Source organism: Lampetra planeri, chromosome 50 (genome assembly GCF_965212315.1).
Source record: "Lampetra planeri chromosome 50, kcLamPlan1.2.h2, whole genome shotgun sequence".
NCBI classification, from domain to species: Eukaryota; Metazoa; Chordata; class Hyperoartia; order Petromyzontiformes; family Petromyzontidae; genus Lampetra; species Lampetra planeri.
This window is the reverse complement of record NC_136156.1, coordinates 8,033,704-8,058,569: the sequence shown is the minus strand read 5'-3', so window position 1 is coordinate 8,058,569 and position 24,866 is coordinate 8,033,704. Positions and strand designations below refer to the sequence as shown.

General features: G+C 52.4%; 1 protein-coding gene across 2 annotated transcripts; it reads left to right on the top strand.

The window, feature by feature from the left end:
• WDTC1 (WD and tetratricopeptide repeats 1) lies at positions 1-23,829 on the top strand. Of its 2 annotated transcripts, XM_078616427.1 has the most exons (17): positions 2-123; positions 1,588-1,887; positions 4,234-4,317; positions 5,405-5,451; positions 7,275-7,386; positions 8,187-8,374; positions 9,260-9,442; positions 10,426-10,523; positions 11,369-11,484; positions 11,961-12,039; positions 12,542-12,644; positions 12,804-12,971; positions 13,665-13,900; positions 14,360-14,555; positions 15,750-15,942; positions 17,233-17,406; positions 21,208-23,829. In XM_078616427.1, exons 2-17 carry the CDS (start codon positions 1,840-1,842, stop codon positions 21,223-21,225), a joined length of 2,043 nt encoding a protein of 680 aa, XP_078472553.1. In that variant the 5' UTR covers positions 2-123; positions 1,588-1,839; the 3' UTR covers positions 21,226-23,829. The 2 variants fall into 2 exon arrangements, with proteins under 2 accessions (XP_078472552.1, XP_078472553.1); XM_078616426.1 differs by lacking the exon at positions 21,208-23,829 and having other exon boundaries at positions 1-123; positions 17,233-17,461.
• The last annotated feature ends 1,037 nt before the right edge of the window (positions 23,830-24,866 follow it).

Here is a 24,866-nt window from a genome sequence, read left to right as displayed (position 1 = left end):
GGCCCGTAGGCTCCGCCCCCAACCACCGTCCCCGAGCGAGCACCGCGCAGAGATCGCGACCGTCAGCAGCCTCACGGCGGCGCCGCGGATCGAGGCGGACTGCCCTCTAACAACGACGACGAGGTAGTGGCGGTGGTGGAGACGGAGTGAGCCGCGGAGTGGAGGACGAGGGAGGGAGGAGCGGGCTGCGAGTCGGGAAGTCGTCGCCTTTACCGAGGCCGCTCCGAGCGCCTCCCTCTCGCCTAGCCAAGGCCCCCCCCCCCCAGCCACCTCCCTCCGCCCGCTGGCCGCAGTGGAGGCCCCCCCCCCACCCCGACCGCCACCACCACCCCTGCCCCTCCACTCGAGGTTAATCGTAAACGCTTAACGATTAACGAGCTTGTCCCGGGTTAAACTCAACGTCGTCATCACGATCCATGGGGCAGATCGCCCCCGGAGTAGCAGCAGTGGCAGTAGTAGTAGTACTGTAGTAGTAGTACTGTAGTAGTAGTAGTACTGTAGTAGTACTGTAGTACTGTAATAGGTACTGTAATAGTACTGTAGTCGTACTGTAGTACCAGTGCTGTAGTAGTGGTACTGTATAGTACTGTAGTAGTACTGTAATAGTACTGTAGTAGTATTACTGTAGTAGTAGTAGTGTAGTAGTACTGTAGTAGTAGTACTGTAGTAGTAGTACTGTAGTAGTAGTACTGTAGTAGTAGTACTGTAGTTAGTCTGTGTTCGCTGTACATTTCGTATTTTTGTTGTTTTCCCCACTTCCCTGTCTGTGTCCCGCAGTGCCAATATGCGCTCAAGTAGTGGACACAATCTGTCCGGCACCGATCTCTTAATGTCGTCGGCAAGCCATTCTCTCTTAGGTCTTCCTCTCTTTCCTGTTCCTTCAATTTTTTTCCCGAACAACAACGCTTTTCACTGTCATGTTGTTGTCCATCCTGTGTTTACGTATGTGTGTTCGCGTGTGCTGTTTTTGGAAAATGCCTGCTCGACTGGCGTTTGGGAAGTGTCTGATAACCTAACCGGCTTTTGGAATGCGTTTGATACCTCGAACGACATTTCGAGGGTGTTTGACATCGCCAGACCTCTGATGCGTTCTCACCCTCGCATGCAATACGAGCTGCTGGGCCGCGGGCTCGTGTGAACTGCGTTTGGGTGTGGAAACCTCGTCCCATGCAAACAGCAGTGTCATTTCCAACAGTTATTTTCATCCGATGTATTGCGGGCTCCTGAACTTGAAATTGTTACGCAGCATTATAGCCCCGTTTCGGCGATTGCAGAATGCATTGTTTAGTTTTCAGTTGAGAAAGTTCATAGCTCGCATCACACGGCGTAATCACTCACCGTGTGCAGACGAAAGGGGTGTTCTGTTGGTTGCAATGGTTTTTTTTGTGAATTTTTGTTTATTTGAAGTTTAAATAACATATACAGGACGTTCAAAATACTCTAACGCGCATTACGATTTATAAAAAGTCGATGTAACTTTACACAACTCTAATCTAGTAGGCACATTAACGGTTGAATCTCAACAGTTGAACGTTGTAACAGCTCACTCTTCATGATCGATTCTCTTTCTCTGTGATGATTTCTCAGCGCCATCACTGGCCCCCCGTCCCCCGCCATGGGTGAGCCCCGCGAGTCGTCCTCTCAGGGCCAGCGGGAGTCGAGTTGGAGAGTCGCTCGAGACGCCGACGCCGCCACCGCCGTTCGCCCTCCCTCACCGCCGTCGTTCCACTAGCGGCCCGCTCTCTCGCCGTACGCGTCAACTCCCCCCCCATCGCAGGGGACCAGCAGCCAGAGCCAGTCTTACACGAGCGCAAGGTGGTGCACAGCAATCGTCCCGCAATGGATCCCTACAACGTCACCATGGACATCATCAACCGGCAGATCAAGGTGAAGCGACGCGGTGGTTTCCCTGTCTTTCCTTTCATTATTTACCGTGGATTTACAATTATAAGAATGCGTGTGTGTTATGTTAAACTTCTCTCGCGCCATACATAGCTGACCGTGCTAATTGAGGTGTTCGGGAAGGAGAACAAACTAAAGACAATGGGAAAATTACTACAGTACATTGCTGCATATCAAATCGCTTGGGACTGAGGTATAGGCGTATATGTGAAAAGGTCGGTTATAGCTTGAATAGCTTCCTAATATCAGAAGGAAGAGCATTCCAGACGGTCGCAGAAGCGCATCTGGAAGCGCGCGTTGCAGTGACCGTCTTTGTTTGATGGTTAGCCAAAAGCCGCTGCTGCAAGGATGACCGGAGTTTGCGTGATGGCTTATGCTCCTTGACGAGATCTGCAAGGTGTTGCGGTTCGTTTCTGGTAATTTTAGCCATCGTATATCCGCCCTGACCACTTAACCGTCTGCAGCCAGTGTAGTATTTGTGCGTGGTGTAAGCACCTTTTTCTATCTTGGACTGATTGATAGATGCTCACAAAACTGCCCATTTCACATATCCACCTAGAATGAAGTCCCCTGCGAGTTGATAGGGTCGTAATTTTCCCATTGTTTCAACTGCCGTACCGGGAGATTGAATCAAACTGATGACACCTGGATTGCAAGTCCAGTGTGCTAATCACTTTACACCGTGGCAGCAGCGTCCCTAATGACGCGTAACATTTGCAACAACAAAAAAGAAAGTTCATGATGTTGTGAATCTCAAATGGAAGCAAGATTGATGGGGACACAATCATAAAACTAGTGGAGGAATTTTATGCAGATCTCAGAATTTTTTAAAACTATACCCCTTGTTTTTATGATGAGGATGATGGTCCAGATGTCAGAATTTTAAATATAACCATTGCCCTTGTCGGAGTTGAAAATATCAGAAGATGTATTTATCCTGGAGGAATCCAATGAGCTATAAAGCTCTCTTTCACAGATGTCCAGTCGGGGCACGACAACAACAAACAATTCTTAAACACGATAGGAGTGTAAAGTCTAGGAGAGGTAAACAAAATGCTTTGAAACAAAGAAATGAAACAAAACAATTTTTATCTGAGCAGGTGAAGCCCACTGTAAAATTGTAAAGGTCAACAACCAGTTGGAATAACTGGAATTCATTGACAATGTAGGAGCAGCTGCTTACATTTGTGGACCTATTTACTAATTTTTTTACACACAAATTAGTTACTTCAATCATATAACAATGCCTCAATCTTCAATTCAAGAAGGGACAACACTGATTTGAGTATAACCGACCCTTGACCCTATTATCTGTGTGGTAGGCAAAAGAAGAAGGGGGGACCGTGCAGAAAAATCCATTGTTGTACTGTACTTTTATGTTCTCTCACGGTCACCAACCTGGTGAAATATGGTCAACAGCTGCCACCTCCCGCACGGTGTGGAGAGCCTCTTTTATCCAGCAGTGGATTTACAAAAATGCTGTACATGTACTTTACCCCCTTATCACATGCATATATAATTCACGAAGGTCACAGTACCAAATATTTTAAATTTTGGATATCGACCAACAATGTGAACAAACTGCATTTAGAAAAATATTTTTTTACCGTAAGACTATATACCGTCCATCACATTATATGAAAGACAAACCATTAAACATTATGCTTGACTTTGCATTGATTCTGTCTGAAACTGGTGACAAATAACGTCCCTAAAGGTGATCCGATATGAACTAAACTTTCGTATTAATTATATAAAGGAATTGCCGTATAGAAACCCAGAAAGATTGATCAAAGGGTGCTTGACATCTGTAGACAATCCAGCGTTAAAATTATTTGCCTTGATGCACGTGCATTATCGTCCAAGGCATGATGTAATTTCCCGAAGTTACGTGACACGCTGTGTGACGTTATGCCGTTGTGCAGCTCAGAAGGTAACATTTCTTTAAAATGCCTTCAGGGAGCAACGCATGTTGGAAGGGGCTATGAAATCTGTACACAAACATTTTTCATCCACCTTTAGACGATGGAAATGCATTTGGTTCCAGTGGAAACCGATTGAGTAATCCAGGCTAATGAGTAAATTATAACATGGTACAATTACACTGCAATTTCATGTAGAAAGTAATCAAATACAGAAGTCAAAGGAGTCATTTCAGAGTTGCACTATCACTGAGATTGCGGACAGCAACAGAAGATATTTTCTGAAAATTGGATTGGAGAAATGCAACCGTAGTTAACATGCGTGGAGGAAGTGGTTGAGCGGAGTCGGTGCAGGAAAGGCGTGCGGTGTCACCCGGCTTTTGGGTATGCGGGGTTTCGGCGCGTGCAGGAGCGTGGGGTCCTCTCCTTCCAGCGGAGGCAGCACGTGACGGATGCGATGGTGCGCCGCCTCGGGCTGGAGGCCGAGCTGCAGGTGATGCCACGCTCGCCCACTCGATCGCCCAATCACCAGCCGTGTCACTCCGCTTCGCGGTTGGGAGTCACGGGCGAGATTGAAGAGATTGTCTCGGCACTAATGCCATGCGTGCCAGCAGCGCTGACGCCACTGATAGACGAATCCAGGTGTGTCGGCCACTTAGCGATTATACCGTGGTTTCAAGATATTACACCGACTCATCTCCGTCGCCTTGTCACTCTTGAATACACAAAAAGCCACTCGATTCGGCTCTCAATATTATTATTTTTTGCGATGCGCGCGGCTAACTTTTGCAGGGCATAACAAAAATTTCCCCCCCTACCCTGGCGTGTGTAATGAGGTCCTTTGAGGGAATTTCGGAAGCAGTTCTGTAGCATCAACTTCCAGCACTGATTTCTAACACAGGGAGGAGCACTGCTTGCTGTGCGAGTTCCAAGTGCAGTTTTCTTCGTCTCGCGACGCAATGCCGATAACACAGTTGGGAGTCTTAATTACGGTAAAGGAAGAAGATCAGCGATTAACCTTGGGCGGCTGAGAATGTTTACCGGCAGAGATGCACGAGACTGCAAGTATAGGTGGCCGGCGAGCCTAGGGGGTTCATATTGGCCACCTGAGTGCTACGCAGTTGTCACCACTGAGCATCTTGGTTGGACAACAGGTGTCAGTCGCTTGAAGCTGACTTGTTTGATGGTCTAAGCCAGCGGGTTCAGTGGTTCATTCGCCGTGCTACGATCCCAGTGGGCTGGGTTTGATTCCGGGCCATACGTGACGTGAGTGGCGAGCGCTATCTTAACCTTGTCCCGGGTCTTGCGTAGGTTGGCTCAGCCTTCAGTGAATGGTGTGGGGAAACAAGACGGCCCAGCCTTGGGTGGTAACCACACCATCCCTTCTTGTGCTATGCCGTCCCTTAATAAACGCTCGCTCATAGCACTTTCCTTTCGGTCTGCAAGGCTAAATGGGGGGGATCTCTATCACTGTGTTCCCCTTGGCAGGCACGGCCGTTGACAGCAGGGAGGGGCCCCATGCAAGTGCAGCGAGCCGTGGAACGGCTGCACTGATTTGCACTCTCTCCGTTTCTCCGTAGGGTCACACGGGCTGCGTCAACTGCCTCGAGTGGAATGAGAAGGGAGAGTGAGTCATACGCACGCAGCAGCAGCACAAACGCACGCCGGTCTGAACGTCGGTTTTCTTATTCAGGAACCGTCATTGTGGATGTTGGGCCAATTCCTTTTCACTAAAGTGGATCATGTGTGTTGTCCTTCCCCCGCACCTCCGATTAGCACGGTGTGCTACTTACGGTGCGAAAGAAGTTCAACATACACACACACATATGCGAACCGGTAGTAGCTGGCAACAGCCAACCCGTCAATACTTGCATGCTTACGATTTTGTTTAATTAGAATATTTTACCTGGAAATTAACTTTGAGATGGAACTTCTTGTTCGCAAGGAGTTAAACATATATAGGAAATATGTACACAGGAGCGCCTTTGCAAAATCACTTCGTCAATTGAGGACGTTTATCACACATTATTTAAAGTTACAATTACTGCACAGCATTTTTGTGGCGTATATGTTAATCTGTCAGTCTGTGGAGGGAACGTGCCTTATTAACTCAGCGTGAAGCCCTTGATTGCCGTGTAGCTTGGCACACTGAGTACAAATTCGCCTTAATTTAGCCTCTCACGGCCGCTGCTGGAACAGGCGCGATGCCACGGGCGTGTGTGAGCCTCTGAAGCCACGCTGCGGCATATGAAACTGCCGGAGTGGTCTTTCAAGGATGTGCCCATGGTTAACATTGAGCACGGAAGCCAGGTTGTGGTGGTGGTGGTGTTGTGACTAGCAGTAGTAGCTTTTGGAGGACGTGTCCAATGTGAAAATTTGGAAGCAAGCACGGTTCGCCGTGATGACTTCGCAGTGTAAATTTTTATTTTCATTCTAATATCGACCATAATCTCTTGTTTTCACGAATGTTCTCGCTATCGATTGCAGTCCTTAATGTTGACCAAATAACAATTGGAGGATTGCATTGGTGGTATTGTTTTGCATCACAATCCTTTTTAAAATTTAAGTGTACCGGTATATTAGGCTGACATTGCTGGTAATAGCTCTTCAGAGCAGAGGGTGGAAAACTGATGAAAGTTTCGATCACACTTGAATCCGGTGCTTGGAAAGTACTGGAGATAATTCACAAAGTTGACATGACGGTTTTAAATTCCCGCACGAAACATTCTCCAGAAGCAGGTATTGAGCAGCTAACACACCCTTGCACTGCTAAGAACGAACGCATACACCCATTTTAATTAAATTAATTTGTATCGATGTGGCACTGCAGAACTGGGAGGTGAACTGAAAATGGCACCAAAGTAAACAGGCAGACTTCACATCCCTCCCATATCTGTCCCTCCACGTGAGCAAATAAAGTGTTTTTTTTTTCATATCCCTTTGGACGCACGGCCTTCTGGGAGTGCGCAATTTCAGCAGCATTGGCTCAACACAGGTAAACTGTGGACCGATTTTGACATTCCGTGTCTCATCAGCAGAGTCGGGCTTGCTTGCAAAACTCGCTGGTGAACTGGAAGATGTTTATAGATTGAAGGAGCGATCGCAATGCCGGCCTTTAATGACGGCACGGTCTGCGTCCAAAGCCTCCTGCTCCATAATACAGGTTACTAGTACAGTACACCGGTGTACTGTACTAGTAACCAATTAGCATGTTCTGTTCACGTGACAAACCTTACTAATTTCCTGTGTCGGGTTGTGGCGGGTTTAGCGACATATTTATATTTACGCGATCTAACCTTAAAAAAACCTGTATTATGGATATTGGTCATGAAAGCCACCGTGTTAAATCCTCCTACCTCGCCCCCCCTTTCTCGTTCCACCCCACTCTCCCAACTTACCTCCTCGTCCGCTTCGCCCCCACCTCCCCCTCCCTCCTCCCCCCCTGTGCAGGATGCTCGCGTCGGGCTCGGACGACCAGCACATCATCCTGTGGGACCCGCTGAGGCACCGCAAGCTGCTGCAGATGCACACGGGACACACAGCCAACATCTTCTCTGTCAAGGCATAACCCGCACTCACTTACTCTAAACTAAACTAGTTTTATTTTATCAGATAAGGCCCACTGAGCAATGTAGATGTTATCCAGAAGCCACCTGGCCACAAATAATAGCTCAACGAAGTGGCTTATCTCGTGGAAATTTACAGCAGTCAAATACTCTAAAAGCCACGTTTCTAAATGTGGAGGGAAAAACCATAGGACCCGGAGAAAAATTCACACGACCACGGGGAGAATACGCAAACTCCAAATATATAGGCGTCAGGGTTGTGTTCGAACCCACAAACTCCTGTATACAAGACGAGGAGTTAATATTTCTCCATTGTGGCACCCCACTCAGCATGGGGAGATCCCCTTCGAACGCTCGTAGACTGCCTGGGAAACGGCTGTTAGCGAGCACCTGTTGAGTTAGCATGGCATGGTGCACAAGAGGGATGCTGTGGATGGCACCACTCCTGTGTGCTTTTGTCTCCCCAATGTCGATGTTTACACACCACACCAGAATCACGATTTAAGTCCGCGTTAATTAATTTATACTGTTTTGTATTGTCCTGCACGCACCACTGTCTCACTCGTATTGTTCATCTCGTTTAATCCGTCCCATTTGTCTCATTTGTATTATCTGCCTAGCTCGTATCGTCCCTCTCTTACATCTGTCTCGTTTGGACGGAAAACAATTCCGACGGCATGTGAGCAAGCGGCTCGTCGATTGCTTCGCTTGCGTTGATTGCTTCGATCGCTTCAGACGGGGAAATGGCCGCACGCGCACCGCTAACCGTAAAACGACTCGGCGTGTGTGCGCGCAGTTCCTGCCGCACTCGGGCGACCGCCTCGTGGTGACAGGCGCCGCTGACTTCAAGGTGCACGTGCACGACGTCGTGAGCAAGGAGACGCTGCACATCTTCGACAAGCACACTAACCGCGTCAAGCGCATCGCCACGGCCGCCTCCACGCCGCACATGTTCTGGAGCGCCGGCGAGGACGGCACCATCCGGTGGGTACCCTCCCCCCCCCCCCCCACCTGCAATGAGGCATGGCCCTGGGAAGGAGAGGGATGGAGAGTGGGGGAGGTGGGAGACATTGGGATGTAGGGGAAGGTGGTTGTAGTGAGGGTGGGAGGTATGATAGGAGGTAGTGGGAGATGGTGGCTACGAGGTAGGTTGAGGTAATGGAAAGGTGGGTGGGAGGTAGATGGAAGTGGTGGAAGTGTGGGTGAGAGGTAAAGGAAGATGGTAGGAGGGAAGGGAGGGTGATACGGACAGACAGAGCTAATGCATAAACCCTTTCTACTTTCGTCACAAACTGTTAAATCTTCAGTTTAACACGTAGGCTTTCGCGGCCAATATCATCCATAATAGAGGTTTTTGGGTTAGATCGCGTAAATATATTAATGTGTCGTTAAAACCCGCCACCACCCGACACAGCCTAGCTCGTGAGTTTTTGCTTAAAGCAGAGGCGTGGTCAACACATCTACACCTCTATATAAGGAACGAAACAGTGAGACTTCTCCACAAATCTGGCTGTCGCCTGATGAAGCTGGTTGTAATTACAGGCAAAACGTCGTACTCCGTTTGTAAATGTTGTGGCTTGGCTCTCCAACACACCGGTGTGCTGTACTAGTGACGAATTGGCACGTTCTGTTTACGTGACAACCCTTACTAGTTGGCTGTGTCAGGTGGTGGCGGGTTTTAACGACACATTTATATATTTTCGCAATCTAACCCATAAACCTCTATTATGGATGTGAAGTCTTCGAGGGGCCTCTGTGCTCCGTTCACTAACACTGCCAAACCACGCGTGACCCCGTTGGTGGCGTCCTCTTCCCCCGACTCCGTGAACCCCACCCTCCCCCGTCACCCTCCCTGTGGCGGCGGAGCAGGCAGTTTGACCTCCGCGAGAGCAGCAACCGCTCGCAGGTGCTGGTGGACCTGACGTGGTACTGCAGCTCGCAGGTGGAGGCCAAGTGCCTCGCCATCAACCCAAGCGACAACACGAGCCTCGCCGTGGGCGCCAACGACCCCTACGTGCGCCTCTACGACATGCGAATGATCACGCAGCACAGGTCAGGTTCCATCAGATCGTGGAGTAAGCGGCATTAATACCTTGAGCTAACCTGAAGAAGCAGCCGTCCAGTGAGGACCGGCGTTGTGTTTGACTTGCTGTTACCGTGTTGTGCTCGACCTCTGTGTTTGACTTACTGGTATCACGTTGTGCTAGACCTCTGTGTTTGACTTGCTGGTATCACGTTGTGCTAGACCCCTGTGTTTGACTTACTGGTATCACGTTGTGCTAGACCTCTGTGTTTGACTTACTGGTATCACGTTGTGCTCGACCTCTGTGTTTGACTTGCTGGTATCACGTTGTGTTAGGCCCCTGTGTTTGACTTGCTGGTATCCCGTTGTGCTAGACCTGTGTTTGACTTGCTGGTATCACGTTGTGTTAGGCCTGTGTTTGACTTACTGGTATCACGTTGTGCTAGACCTGTGTTTGACTTGCTGGTATCACGTTGTGCTAGACCCCTGTGTTTGACTTGCTGGTATCACGTTGTGCTCGACCCCTGTGTTTGACTTGCTGGTATCACGTTGTGCTCGGCCCCTGTGTTTGACCTGCTGGTATCACGTTGTGCTAGACCCCTGTGTTTGACTTGCTGGTATCACGTTGTGATAGACCCCTGTGTTTGACTTGCTGGTATCACGTTGTGCTAGACCTGTGTTTGACTTGCTGGTATCACGTTGTGCTAGACCCCTGTGTTTGACCTGCTGGTATCATGTTGTGCTAGGCCTGTGTTTGACTTGCTGGTATCACGTTGTGCTAGACCCCTGTGTTTGACTTGCTGGTATCACGTTGTGCTAGGCCCCTGTGTTTGACTTGCTGTTACCGCATTATGCTCCGCTCGTGAGACCTCTGTGTTTGACTTGCTGGTATCACGTTGTGCTAGACCCCTGTGTTTGACTTGCTGGTATCGCGCTGTGCTCTGCTCGTGAGACCTCTGTGTGGACCCCCGTTTGCCGCCCGACACCCGCGCCCCCCCCCCCTCTCCTGCAGGAAGTCGTGCCGTCTGAACGCCCCTAGCGGCACGGGGGTGGAGCTGGACTCGCAGTACAGAAAGCTTCCCGACGGTGCCGTGCAGTACTACGTGGCGGGTGAGCCCGCTGCCAGTGCCCGTAGCTAACCGAGTGTCCAGGTGGTGCAATTCCACCCGGGTGGCTACAGGCCCAGGAATGAAGAGAGGGAAAATTAGATATGCCCCCCCTTTCCCACATTTCGTTCCTTGCACCGTGGCTCGTGCCAACCTTGCTACTAGAGGCGCCACGGTGGCGAGATGTTATCTCCTTCGCCTGGTATGCAGGAGGTCGTGAGTTCGATCCCGACCCTGACGACTGCTATATATTTGGAGTTTGCATGTTCTCCCTCTGGTCGCGTGGATTTTTCTCCGCATCCTCCAGTTTTTCCCTTCACATTTAGAAACATGTGTTTTGAGTATTTGACTGCTATACATTTCCACATGATTAGCCACTTGTTTGTGCTGTTATTTGTGGCCAGGTCGCTTCTGAAAAAGCACTACATAGCTTAGTGGGCCTTACCTGGATAAATGTAAATAGTTTAGTTTTAGTTTGTAGTCATATATTTGCATGCATCGCAACATGATGTATACGATCATCCCTTCACTTGGCAGCACAGGCAGGAGTGAACTTGCTAGTGGTGCGTCGTGTAACCAACAGTTGCCTGGGACATGAAGATGTGTGGGGGAGGTGGGAGGTACGACGACTCCGGTTTCCTTGTCCGTACATCAAACCCAAAGAGCGACGCTCGCCGTGTCCGCACACAGGACTCGACACGCTCAGCGGCGAGCCTCAGGGCCCGCCACCTACCTCCGCTCGTCACTCCTTCCACCAGTTCCCCCTCCCCCCCTGGTCGTGACACTCAACCCAAACGCCGCTCGCCTGCCTGCCCACCCCCCATCTTCCACCCCCCATCTTCCACCCAGGTCACCTCCCGTCAAAGCAGACGGACTACCAGCGCAGGTTCCGCACGCTCGCCGTCACGTACCTCACTTTCAGTCCCGACGGGAACGAGCTGCTCGTCAACATGGGCGGGGAGCAGGTGTGTGCGCGTCGGCCCCCGTGCCTCTCCCCACGGGCACGCCGTCACTACGTTCGGTTGCGGGAATTGTTGATGCGGAGAGTATGGGGGCGGCCACGGTGGCAAGATGTTAACTACCTCGCCTGCTATGCAGGAGGCCGTGGGTTCGATCCCGACCTTGATGCCTGCTGTATATTTGGAGTTTGCGTGTCTTTCTCCCCGTGGTCACGTGGATTTTTCTCCGGGTCCTCCGGGATTTTCCCTTCCACATTTAGAGTCGATGTGTGTTTTAGAGTATATTTGGCTGCTATAAATGTACACACGATAATAAGCCACTTCGTTGAGCTATCGTTTGTGGCCAGGTCGCTTCTGAAAAAAGAGCTACATAGCTCATTGCTGCCTTACCCTGGTAAAATAAAAATAGTTGAGTTTTAGTTCGTGAGTGAAAGATCGAAGTGTGGGGCTGATGCCACCGGGTGTCTCCGCATGGCCGGCAGGTCTACATGTTCGACCTCCACAGCCGCCAGCGCCCGTACTGCTTCTCTGCTGCCTCGCGACGCCGGGCAACGCCGGGCGGTGAGACAGCGCACTGGACAACAACTCCCATCACCATAATTTTCTCCATCTCAATAATCATCTCAATCATCTCAATCATCATCTCAATCATCGGGTGCAATATCCTTTTCTCAGCCGTGTTACCCGCTGAGGTCGTGACAGGTTTATTTTTTTCACTCCGATTGCTAAATGCCCCCTGTACCGTAATGTGCACGGATGCCTACTTTATTGAGGGCGGTATCGGCACGTAAAAATAATGATTGATTTCATCATCTCAATTGTCACTGGTGGCCCATGGTCAATCCGCTGCATTGATGAAGGCCTCCCCGAAGCCGCCGCCATATCGCTCGGTCCTGCGATGTAACGATCCGCGCCCACCACCTACGCACGAGCCGATTTTCGTCGCTCCATCTCCGCGGCGTGATCTCGGTTCGGCGGAGGCCCTCACCCAGCAGCAGCTTAACACAGAAGGCCGCGCGTCACGTACACGCCCATAATCGGCGCTGCGCTGCCGCACTCGCAGCCGACGTGCAGAACGGGAAGCAGGCAAACGGCGTCTCCAACGGGCTGCACCTGCACAGCAACGGCCTGCGCCTGTCCGACGAGCCCCAGCAGCCGCCGCCGAGGTGAGTGGGCGCACGGCCGCCGCCGTGGCTCCGCGTCTCCCACCACCGCCGCGGTTGCGCACGCTAAAAATTAAGCGGCGGCGTTTTGAGTCGCAGTTTTCAGCACGCTGCGCAGTTAAAACTCTCGATTGTTACCGTTGCTGTGCCGTGCGCCGCTAGCCCCGAGCTGCCGCCGGCCGTGGAGAAGCTCAAGCAGCTGGCGAACGCGGCGTTTGGGCGCCAGCAGTGGCCCGTGGCCGTGAGCCTCTACAACCGCGCCGTCGCGCTTTGCCCCACCAACTCCGTGCTCTACGGCAACCGCGCCGCCGCCTACATGAAGCGCAAGTGGTGAGCACTCCGCACCCCCCTGCTGCACCGCACCCCCCTTCTCAGCACCCCTCTGCTGCCTGCATCCCTCTGCACTGCACCCCCCTACACCGCACCCCTTCGCCCCGCACCCCCTGCTCCACACCCCCTGCCTCTCACCCCCCTGCACCGTACCCCTCTACACCGCACCCCTTCGCCCCGCACCCCCCTGCTCCACACCCCCTGCCTCTCACCCCCCTGCACCGTCCCCCTGACTGATCTCTCTCTTGGTCTTTTTGCCGGTTCCATTTTTTTGTTCTTGGTAGTTCTTATAACAACACAATCAAAGTTAAATACACACACGTACTGTCATCTCGGCCGCAGGCGGTGATCGAAATGGAGCGTTAGAATTCCTGCTACGAAACCCGATTGGTGAGCAATCGGAAGAACCGTTCTCAAAGGCGGCGGTACTATACGTGTTTGGTGTTTTGAGAAGTGCCAGTGTGGCGTACCGCTGTCTACCGGCGTACTGCTGTGTGCCGACGTGGTACACCGTGGTACGGCGTACCACAGCGTACCGCCGTGTACCAGTGTATGACCGGATCGCTGTGTACTGGCGTACCACCGGTGTACCAGCGTATAGCGGCGTACGAGTGTACCTCGGCACGTACCGACCCACCACGACTGCCGGTCGTCGCGTGTTCTCGCCGGCTCACGACGGCGATGTCGGCGCAGGGATGGCGACCAGTACGCGGCGCTGCGCGACTGCCGCGCGGCCGTGGCGCTCAACCCTTGGCACCTGAAGGCGCACTTCCGGCTGGCGCGCTGCCTGTACGAGCTGCGGCACGTGGGCGAGGCGCTCGCCTGCCTCGACGACTTCCGCGGACGCTTCCCCGAGCAGGCGCGCAGTAGTGCGTGCGACGCGCTCGACCGAGACATCAAGGCGGCGCTCTTTTCCCGCACGGATAGTGGTGAGTGGACGGGGGGGGTGGACCCCACGCGGGCAATACACGTGCCCCACACAACTAATGCGTGTAGTGCCACACGCGTGTAGTACCGTGTGTAGTACACGCAGATCACTTGCTGACCCCCCCCCAAGGAGACGTGTTACCGTGTCGCATTCTGCCCGCAGCTTAGATCGCAACCTTTCCCACAGAGCAAGCCTGGACATGTTTCTCAGTCAGCCTGGGTCTATTATCAGCGCTGTGTAGTCCGCTGTGATCAAGTTCAACGCAGCAACACCGGTGTCAAATTTCAGTACAAATCATTTCCTGCCACCCATACAAGAGATACCAATTCACGGAATGTCCGGATCAAACCCGGACCGGTGGGCATCCTACGCCGAGATTACCAGCGCCCCCCCCCGATCGCGTCACGGAGTCGACCGACATGCTGCTGTCGCCCTCGCCCATTTCCCCGATTCCCCACAGACGACGAGAGGAAGGCAACTGACCCGGCTGGTGGTGGCGGCGGGGGCGGCGGCGGAGCAGGGAGTGGCGGCGGGCGCGTGCGAGGGTTTTCCGAGGAGGAGCTTCGTCTGCGTGAGCACAGCTACGACTACAAGCTGCGCTACTGCGGCCACTGCAACACCACCACCGACATCAAGGAGGCCAACTACTTCGGCAGGTGAGGCCCGTCGCGTCTCGCACGCACCGCCGCTCTAGTGTAGGCCGTGTCACAGCAGGTGGTGGCGTGGGACGGCACGTTTATCTTCTTAGTCTGAACCGGTGAGAAGCCGTGGGGGTTTTGGACAGTGGATTTCCTTCCTTCGTTCTTCTCCCACAGGTCAGCTAAAGCGGTCAAACATTAAGCATCGGTTTAGTCGGCCTTAGTTAATGTCAAATAATGTTCTCTTTGCTTGCTCCACCATTACAGAGTTAATTTATTGTTCAATTCATTGGGGCGTGCAAAACTTCGCTGTAATGTATCATTCTACCATTAATTTTTTGTAACTGCCAACCTTGCTCTCGGTATAAATCTCTACTAGCTTCAACAGACCCAAATCGACTCCGACTACGATCCGCGGCATGCGGCGACCTGCTGCTGTCCGCTCCGCGTGTAGACCTCATGCGCGATACGGCCAGCACAGTTTCGGTGTCTCCGGCCAAAGAGCTGGAACACGTTACCAGATCATGTTCGGGATCCGTCCCTGAGTCTGAGCCAGTTCCGCAACAAACTTAAAACGGTGTTGTTGTTTAAACTTGATTTGAAGCTTTCGTGACTGCAGGAATCCATACTCACATAGGTATAAAATAAAATAAATCACGACGTTTCGGGCGCAACACAAGGGTCCGTCATCAGGTGATGACGGACGCTTGTGTTGCGCCCGAAACCGACAGAACCAAAGGGTGTTGTTGTTTCAAAGAGCCTACTTCAACGTGTGATCAATGCGCGTTCGTGATGGACTGGACTCATATAAGAGTGCACAATATCAAATGTTTTTACTTTTAGTTTATACAGCATGACCCTACTCCTCCATACTAACTTAACAGACTTTTGAAGTTAAACGTGGGCATGTAAGCAAAGGTAACAATGTTGTCATAAGGGGGTAGCAGCAGGAGTACTGGAGCGTGTGCCAAGGTCAGCAATAGAGGCCGTGTCTTGTTATTGTCAATCATCTCAGGTGAGTCGACCCAACAACGTCGGGCTTTGTCCCACGACCTCCTGCCAGCAGCGATCCTTCCACACTTCATGTGACGACCTCAAAGCGTACCTAGCTTGGCACAAGCGCCGTGGTGACGTGGTAACGAATGACGGTTGCTGCTGCTGTTGTAGTTTTGTGCGTGTGTGCCCGTGCGTTGCTGCGTGGCGCCTTGTCAGCGCGGGCCAGTACGTGGTGGCCGGCTCGGACGACGGCTCCTTCTTCCTGTGGGACAAGGCGACGTGCAACCTGCTGCGCGTGCTGCGCGGAGACGAGTCCATCGTCAACTGCCTGCAGCCGCACCCCTCGGCCTGCCTGCTGGCCTCGAGCGGCATCGACCCCGTCGTCAGACTCTGGGCCCCGAGGCCGCAGGTGCGGGGGAACCCGGGGGGGAAGTGCGGGGAAACCCTGGGGGGATACCGGGGGGGAAGTGTGGGGGACAATGGAAGGGTACCAGGGGGGAACCCAGGGGGAAAGTGTGGGGGTAACCGGAAGGATGCTTGGGGGAAACCATGGGGAACCCAGAGGGACATCAGGGGGTAACTGGAGAGATTCCGGAGGGAAACTGTGGGAGAAAGCATTTGAGTGTTATCCTCTCGTACGCATGGGTCTCTTCCACACTGTAAAACACTGAGTGGAGAAGGAAAAAGGTCATACATCTCGAAGCAGGAAATGTTTAAAAAAGTCTCGACTGATTGAGGCTTTCCCGGATAATCGAGCGCCTGTTATTGCAGCACCTCATCGGCCCCGGGTGGCGCTACGGTCAAAGAGCGCTCGGCTCGCAGTCGGAAGGTCACAAGTTCAAATCCTGATCTTGGGTCAACTCGGCCCTTCATCGTTACCTCTTTGGAACGTGAACACGGTCGTCTTGTAGACCGACCAGCCTGTGTCATGGTAATCTGGATTTCTCACCGCTGGCTTAGGGCTGCTCATTGAGATGAGCACAGCCCTATTGCTTGTTTGACTGCACCAGATATTTTAACCCTCGGTGCCACGTGTCGCCAAGCCCTCATATTTGATTCTCTTTACCCTATCTCCCCATGCCCTTGTCTCATGTCTCTTTGTCCACATGTTTCTGTCTGTGTCCCCGGGTCCTTGTGCCCCTGTGTATCCCTCTGTACCGTCTCCCTGTGTCTCCGTGGCTTGTCTTCCTTCGTTTAATTTCCCCATTTCCATTTGTCTCTGTCTCCATTTCTCCATGTCCCAATGTTTATTTACCTTTTCCCTGTATTCCCATACTCCTATATCTCTATGCCCTTGCATCCCCGTGTTCCCGTATAGCCATGTCTTTGTGTCCCAACATGTCTCTTTTTTTTCCCATGTGTCCCCCCGTACCCCCCCCCGCCACCGTGTCCTCCCGCCCCATCCCCGTGTCCCTTGGGTCATTCCACGCCACCCCCGTGCGTCTTTGGCCCTGCGTGTCTCCCCCTCCCCCGTGTTGCCCCCCCCCCATGTCCCGTCCCCCCCCCGTTGTCCCATCCATTTCCCCCCGTGTCCCGCTGAGTCCCCCCGTCACCTCCGTGTCACCCCCCATGCGTCTCCGCCCCTGTGTGTCTCCCTGTGTCCCCCCCGAGCGTCTCCGTGTCCCTCCCCCCGTGCCCCCCCCTGTGTCCCCCCCGCACGTGTCCCCCGTGTCCCCCCATTTCCCTCGTGTCGTGGCAGAACGGCTTTGAGAATGAGCGCGTGGTGGACGACACGGACGCCGTGTGCCTGGCGAACCAGCGGCGCATGAACGCCGACCCCCTGGAGGTGATGCTGCTCAACATGGGCTACCGCATCACGGGCCTCACGGGCTCCGAGCTCGGCTCGGACGACGACTCGGGCTCCGAGAGCCAGGTGCAGTGCCGCACTACCTGATCACGGGGTCGCGCGGACGGGGCGGGGGGCAGCGTGGGGGGTGGGTGGAGGGAGCGTTGGGTGCGGGAGAAACAGCTGGCGCTGTGGTGGGAACGACCGTCACGCGTGCAGCTCTCGCGGTGTCACTCTTCTATCGCTGCTGCTGCTGCTGCCGCGGTCACTCTTCCAGCAAACTTGACTCGCTGACTCACTCCCGTCGCTTGCTCACCAGTGGTCAGTCACCTCCTTGTCACTCTCTTCTATCGCCACTCCCGTGGACACTGTTCCCGTGGACTTCATGAACGGATTCCTGCATCATTGTTGAGGTCTTCCAGACGTCGCCTTTGATCTCACCCCACACCGTGTTCAACCTCCACACTACCGATCACAACAACGCACGTACCATCTGCTCGCTCGCTCGTCACACCGCAGTTCACCGCTCTTCCCTTTTGGCTTCATCCCTCACACTGTTCCACTACGAAATTCCCTCCCATCGTCACTTTTTCCCAAGCTCTTGTAATGATCTTGCTCAATTCAAGAAACGCTTTACACTCGTAAGCCATTATAACTTGGGCAGTGCTGTTGGTTTGGGCCTTTTGGGCCTGTGCTCAGCCCAGCAACTGTGCCTCAACAAAAAAGATGCCATCGCTTCTTTCCTTCTGCCAGATCCCTCGGCTGTTGCACAGTTGAAACTCGACCTGCAATGACCGCTCTCACAGCCTCGTCACCTCCACCACCACCACCATGTCTGGCTTGAGCTCTACCCCGTGGTCACCGTGCCACTCCACTGCCCACCTCGGTCACCTTCCCTCCTCCACCCTGCACACGCGTTCCCCCACCAATCGCAAACAAACTCGTCTCTTCTTCCTTCTTTACATCCACATCGCTTTCCTGCCGTCCGCTGTTCCCAACCACCACTTTGCTTACCCTGTCCCCCGCCACTAACTTCCCATCGTTTTCAGCATGCGCTCACATCAAAAAGGCCAGAAGCTTTGGTAAAGCCCAGAGTATAATAGATCCAGACGAGGGGGAGTTTAGAGATATTTTCACGCTTAGAATAAAGCCCCTCTGGTGGAAACCCAACTGTGAACGGTGACAAGTGAAGAGGGTGGCAGGGGGGGGAGTGAGAGGAGCAGAGTTGGAAATTACGTAGCTGCTCTTGACGGATGAATGCAGTAAGCCACCTGACGCCGTTTGAGCTGAACGGCCGTTTGCTTGCCGCTCACAGAGTGACGGTTCTTCTCACCGCAGCGACAGTCTCCGGTCCGGTCTCAGCGGCGGCCCCGCCCCCCCCCCACCTCCTCCCACCTACCTTTGCTTTTGTTTGCGTGCCATTAATTTGCACGTGACCGCCAGGGCCAGGCCAGAGAGTTCATGGAGAGAAGGTTCTGTGCGCACGCTGAGGCTGCCCACAGATTCCTCGTTAGGGCCTTGTTTTGCTAATATGAAATGTTTACTCGCAAGAAGGAAATCTGGATAAATGAGGCAATACGTTTGTCTTGGTCGGCCCGTATTGTAAAACAAAACATTGGCAGCGTTATCATCTCTCGTTGGTTCATGGCTCGGTCGTAAATAATTATATTTATTTCAAAACGGACCCCGTACTTACCTGACAGTCCGGTCTTTTTACATTTACCAATATAACGACGTTTAGCAAGCTTCAGAAATATTCCCACGCTTCGTTACTGCAGACCGACGAGGGATGACAGCCTGGTAGACGAGACAACACGTTTGTTGACGCTCACGGATTGACGTTTGAGAAACGCCATTCCCATTTTGCTAAAGGATTTAAATGCAAAGTACAGAAACTTATATGTACATTTTGCGTTACGCACTTGCGAGTGAAAATACCGTTAGGGTTTTCACAATAGCTGCATGAGTTGACAAAAAAAAACATTTTGCGAATAATTTAATATTAGCGTCTTAACGATGACTCGGAAGCGTTGTAGTTTTTTTCCCCGTTTAAAATAAAATGCGAGTGATTCCGGTGTGGTGGTAATCGTACGAGACTTTGTAATATTGCGCTTGCTATGCAACAAACGGTCGTTAATCCACGGAGGCTGGGACACTCGCCACGGCCCGTTGCTTTACCCACGGCACCTCGCAGCCACCCAGTGCAACAGTCCCAGGCAAAGAGAGACACTCCCACGGTGGGGAAGGATGTGTGATGGGGCGCCTCCTCTGCAGAATGTCAGATTTACACCCAGACCACGTGGGATTAAATCGCCAACACCCATAGGGGGAAGTCGCACCGCCGTGACGATTGTGGGCAAGGCCATGATGCACGTGGGCTAGTTATTTTGGTGATCGTCGCCAGCAATCGCCACCGGCAAAGCCAGTTGCCAAGAACAGCGCTCGTGACTCGATTGCAGTCACAGAGCTTTGTCTAGCCCAGGGGGTCGGCAACCACAATAACAAGGAAAGAGCCTTTTTCCTTTTTGAATTTAGTAAAAAAAAAACTAAATATTTCAAGGGCCGCAATGCAACATGCATACAAGACGGGAGACGGTGGTCCTCAATAAATAACGTCACGAAGCAGTCCTTATAAATAGCAGCATGCGGTTCCGGAACCTCAGGTTGCCGACCCCTGGTGTAGCCAATCGGTGACCTCCTGCTCAAACGACAGCCCTGAACCAGTGGTGGAAATACCTCATTCCTATGGCAGGTGCGAGCGTCTCCATAGGACAACCACTGTTGACTTCCATACGAAGTGGTACTTGTTTTACGGAGCCCAGAGCGACGATGGGCCGAGTCAATCCCCCAACCAGGGTTTGAACTCGTGACCTCATGATTGCGGGCCGCTCGCCCTACCGCTTCACCACCTGGCCGATCTAGCAAACTAAAACAGTTGCTTGCAGAGTCGACGATGAGCAACGACTTGCCAACATCCAATCAGATATCACAACCTGGTGATATCTGATTGGATGTTGCCACCCATGTGCACACTAGGGAGCAAGCAGTTATCAGATTTGTCCAGAAGCATAGGAAACCGTTGCTGGTGAGAATTCCTGGCGACAGTTGCCCTAAAATAACCATCGTGCATCCTCTGGCCCTCGCGACAGCGACAGCGTTTCCCCCACCCTCTCCTGTAGATTCCAGTGCCAGAAGAGCGTCGGTGCAAGGTTGGAATGAGTTGTTGAGTTGCGTTGGTGGTCGCAATTCTTGTTGCTTTGGTCGCATTACTAAAACCCGGACGTTTTGACAATTTGCGGTCTTTAAACGTTGCCAAGAACCCACAGACGCAGGCAAACCTCTTCTATTCGCGTACCAAGCATTGATAAATCCGACCTTTGTATTTTTTTGCTGTACAGTAGTAAATGCTAATATATGTTAAATATATATATAAAATATATCCAGCGAGTCATGTGTCCCTTTGTATTTGCAAATTACGCAACGATACTACGTTTGGTTGAACGTACAACCGCTGCCCAGGCCTTGGCGCACTGTGCGTGCGTGCGTGCGTGCGTGCGGGCGAGCGTAGCGGGCGCAGCGGGCGCGTGCCATGGCCGCTCGCATCGTCGCCGCAGGCCAAATATTCGCCCACGCGCATCCGCGGCCGGACCCTCCCGTCCGCAGCGCGTGCGTCGTCCCGCCCGCGAGCGGCTCTAGCGCGCGAATACGCACGAGGTTTGCCTGCGGGCGAACAGAAACGTAAAGACGACGCGTTTGAGCGTAACACTGAAGCGAGAGAAGGAACACACGAAAAGCAATGTGTTGGTGTTGCCCTCCCCCCACCCCATCCCTCCCCCTACCTCCCCCCCCCTCCCTCTCCATGCCCCTAACCCGTGTTCTCCGTTTCAGCCCACCTCCCCGTCGTAGCGATCGACAGGTCCGCCCTCGGATTCCCATCTCCATGTGGCCTCCGCAGGGCGCAGAGCACAGAGAAGGGTCTCTTGACTTAAACCCTCCGAGGTCTCTCCCCTCACCGTCTTATTTTGTTTCCTTTTAAAGTAATCTCGTCGTGCTTGTTAATACTACTACTATTATTGTTTTCGTCGTTGTTGCTGCTGTCGTCGTCGTCGCAGTTATATTGTACGTGGTTATTTTTTGGCGCGTTGTTGTTTCCTCTCCTTTTTAATTTAATTTGAGATAATTTGCACCGTGTTAAGGTTCGACGACGATACGCGTTGCTTGTCGGTATGAAGCCGGGTCAGGCCGTGGCGCGCCACTGCTGCTGCTGTTGTTGGCAAGCCGAGCCGTGCTCGGGGGGCGGGGGGGAAGGCGCAACCCAAAAAACAAGCGGGTGGGGGGGGCTCTCATTTCATTCGCAAAAATACCGATACGTAATTGCAATGATATTCTTTGCATTCATATGGCGCTTGCCCCAGCAATACATAGCGTCTCATCTCATATATTCAAGGGGTGGGGGGAGGAGGGCGTTTGGGGCGATGATCCCTGCCGTGCGTAATCCCAACGAGAGTAATACGAGCGGCATCGGAACAAGTTTGAAATCTGCGAATAAAGAAGCCGATTCACCTCTGATACTGCGTCGCACAGCCACCCGGGGGGAATGCCACCACGAGAGGGGGTTTTAAATCCCCGGGCGAGCGCCGAGATCCGCAGGGTCGACATCGAGTGGCTCCTGGCATGCGCCGCGCGTCGCCGAGTAGCCTACGGGGTCGGGGGGCGTTTTTTTCTACTTGCCGGACGGATGCGAGGGGACTCCAGCGAGAATGTCGGCGTTGAGGCCGTGGGTCAGTGTTTGAGGCTGTGGGTCAGTGTTTGAGGCTGTGGGTCAGTGTTTGAGGCTGCTCGTACGATCGTCCGTTGCTACGGTGCAGTAATAGCATCTTAACACGATTTGGGGGTGCGCGTGGTGTCTCTCTACCCAGCTTACGTAGACATTCGACGGTCGTGACACAACACGTGGGTAGGGCGGCCACGCCCAATTGGTGTCACCGGGTGGCTTCGTGGTGGCTCTCTTGAAAGTTGCATTTTAACAAGACATAAACGATTTAGGTCTCGTTGGTAAAACCGGTGTTGGACAGCCTGGGACACACAGCTCAGCTCCGCAAGTACAAATACGCCAGCCGCTTGTTTCCTGGGTTGCGTCTTTCCATAAACCTCTCCGACTGACTGCAGTGCCACAGCCACATTTAATGGGCACTGCTGCACAAATGGGCTGTGTGCTGCACGCATGGGCCGTGTGCTGCACTTATGTGCTGCAATCAGTACCAAGTGCTTTTTCCAGCTAGCTCCTTTACAAGGAGGTACAGGCTCGATTGCTGCGAAGGGCTCAAAGTCAAACGGCGGTCTCCCGTGCCCACAGAAGCAACGAGTCTTTGAACTCCACTTTATCCAAAACCATGAACCTTGGTAACGATTGGTGTGCTCGGAGCTCAATTCAGAATCGGAAAGCCGTGAGTTCACATCCTGGTGCGGGCTTGGATGGGCAAATCATCATTCTAGAGGTCAATGAAATGACACCATTTTGTGGGAAATCGGCAGTGGTTGACCTACAGAGATGGGCTCATGCCGTGGGAATGTGGAATCTTCACCCATTGGCTCAGGGCCACAAACGGAGCGCCGGCCCCCATTGCTCGTTGGAGACGCGCGAGTTTGCTCAGAAGAAAGTGGGAATTGAAACATTGGCTCCCGTGGTTGTGCGTGTCCGTTTGAACTTCTGCACCGCACGTAGTGCAACCATGCTGTCGTGGAGACAAACACCGGCCATTCGCCTGCAGAACGACGTACGCAAGGTCCACGAGTCGGTGGCTATGCTGATTAAGCAAAGATTTGATTTTCACCAAAAGCCAAACTATATTCTAATTCAAGCTGCCGGCGCCGCTCATTTGGGACACACCGAGACATTTTGACCTTTGTGAATTTTCCCTTTTAACAATCGTTCATCGGATGACCTCTGAGAGTTTATTTTAATACGTGGTGGTGGGGTCATCTAAAACGTCGCCGTTCCTAACACAAGAGGTTCGCAGTTAACGCCTTCACGCCCCTCGTCTGGCCACGGATGTTTCAATCGTCGCTTGCGCCTCCAACTGTGGCGGCAGCTGTCACATCGGCCCCCACACAACGGCGGCACGGCCTCGACCGGCAATAAAAAAAAAAGTGTAAGTGGAGTCAGGGGGGGTGGCACGAGTTTGTGTTTAAAACAAAAAGGGGGGGCTTCGGTTGCAAGTGCACACGTCCCTTTGGGGGCAAAGCCGCTCTGGTCGAGGCGCTGGCTGTATATTTCCTCTGTAAATACCATGACACCGATGTAGAATACTACGTAGGAACCCTCCTATAGCGTGCACTGTAGGTGTATTATAAGCGTGTTTATATATATGCGAGTCGAATGCTGTGGGTTAGTCGCAGGGATGCCTATTTGTACACGATCCACCCGCGTTTCCGGTCAGAACGTTTTTCAAAGTGATTGACCCAGTCACGGAGTGAACCACCATTAAATAAACACTTTTCCGCAAAACAGTTTTTTTTTTAAATGTCATCACGCCAGCGAGAACTTGCGAAGCGTGCAGTCAAGTTGTGCACTCACCGCTGCAACTGAGAGGAGGGGGATGCCCCAAAAGTAATGCCTTCTATATTCCTGCTCAAATAACGTTACTGCTTTTGCTCATAAAGAAATCTCACGATTCTTTTGAGATGCTGAAATTTGTTTTAAGTTTCTGCTTAGAAAACGCGCGTGACCTTCAGCTGCCGGAAGGCCCTGCTCCCAACGCGACAACGTTGACCACAGTAATGGAAGACCACGCACGAGCCAGAGAACATCGGAGGCCGCTGCATTGTCCGGGTGGACTGCCCAATGAATACATTGTGAGGTCGCACTCATTACACGCAAAAAGTGCGTGCCCAAAAGCGAACCACAACACCTTGCTGATCTCGTCAAGGAGCATAAACCATCGTCACGCAAGCTCTGGTCATCCTCGCAGCGGCTTTTGGCTGGCCATTTAACAAAGGCGGTCACCGCATCGCGTGGCGCTTTTGTGGCCGTCTGGAATACTCTTCCGATATTAGGAAGCCACTGGAGCTACGCACTTTCAAATCATCCAGAGTGAAGACTAATTTCTTTAGAACTGCTTTTTGTGTTTCATTTGTTCTTTCCTCGCACCTCCGATTAGCACAATTGGCTACGTACAGTGTGAAAGAAGTTCAACATACTAAACTTTTTGATTTTATCAGGTAAGGTCCACTGAGCTATTTAGCTTGTTTTCAGAAGTGACCTGGCTACAAATGGTAACTCCACAAGAAGTGGCTTATCTTGTGGAAATGTATAGCAGCCAAATACTCTAAATGAATAGCGAGGCTCGAACCCACGACCTGTACACCTGACGAGGTAGTTAACATCCCGCCACCGTGGCGTCCACCCTAGAGTATCGCGCTGTCAAGTGTCATTCGAACCTCCGCTTCCATGGGAGATTGCGACCTGAATGCAGCGCCTTAAACCGCTCGGCCATCCTGACTGTCGCATAAATACCTGCTGCACCCCTCAAATCCGACGTTGCCTG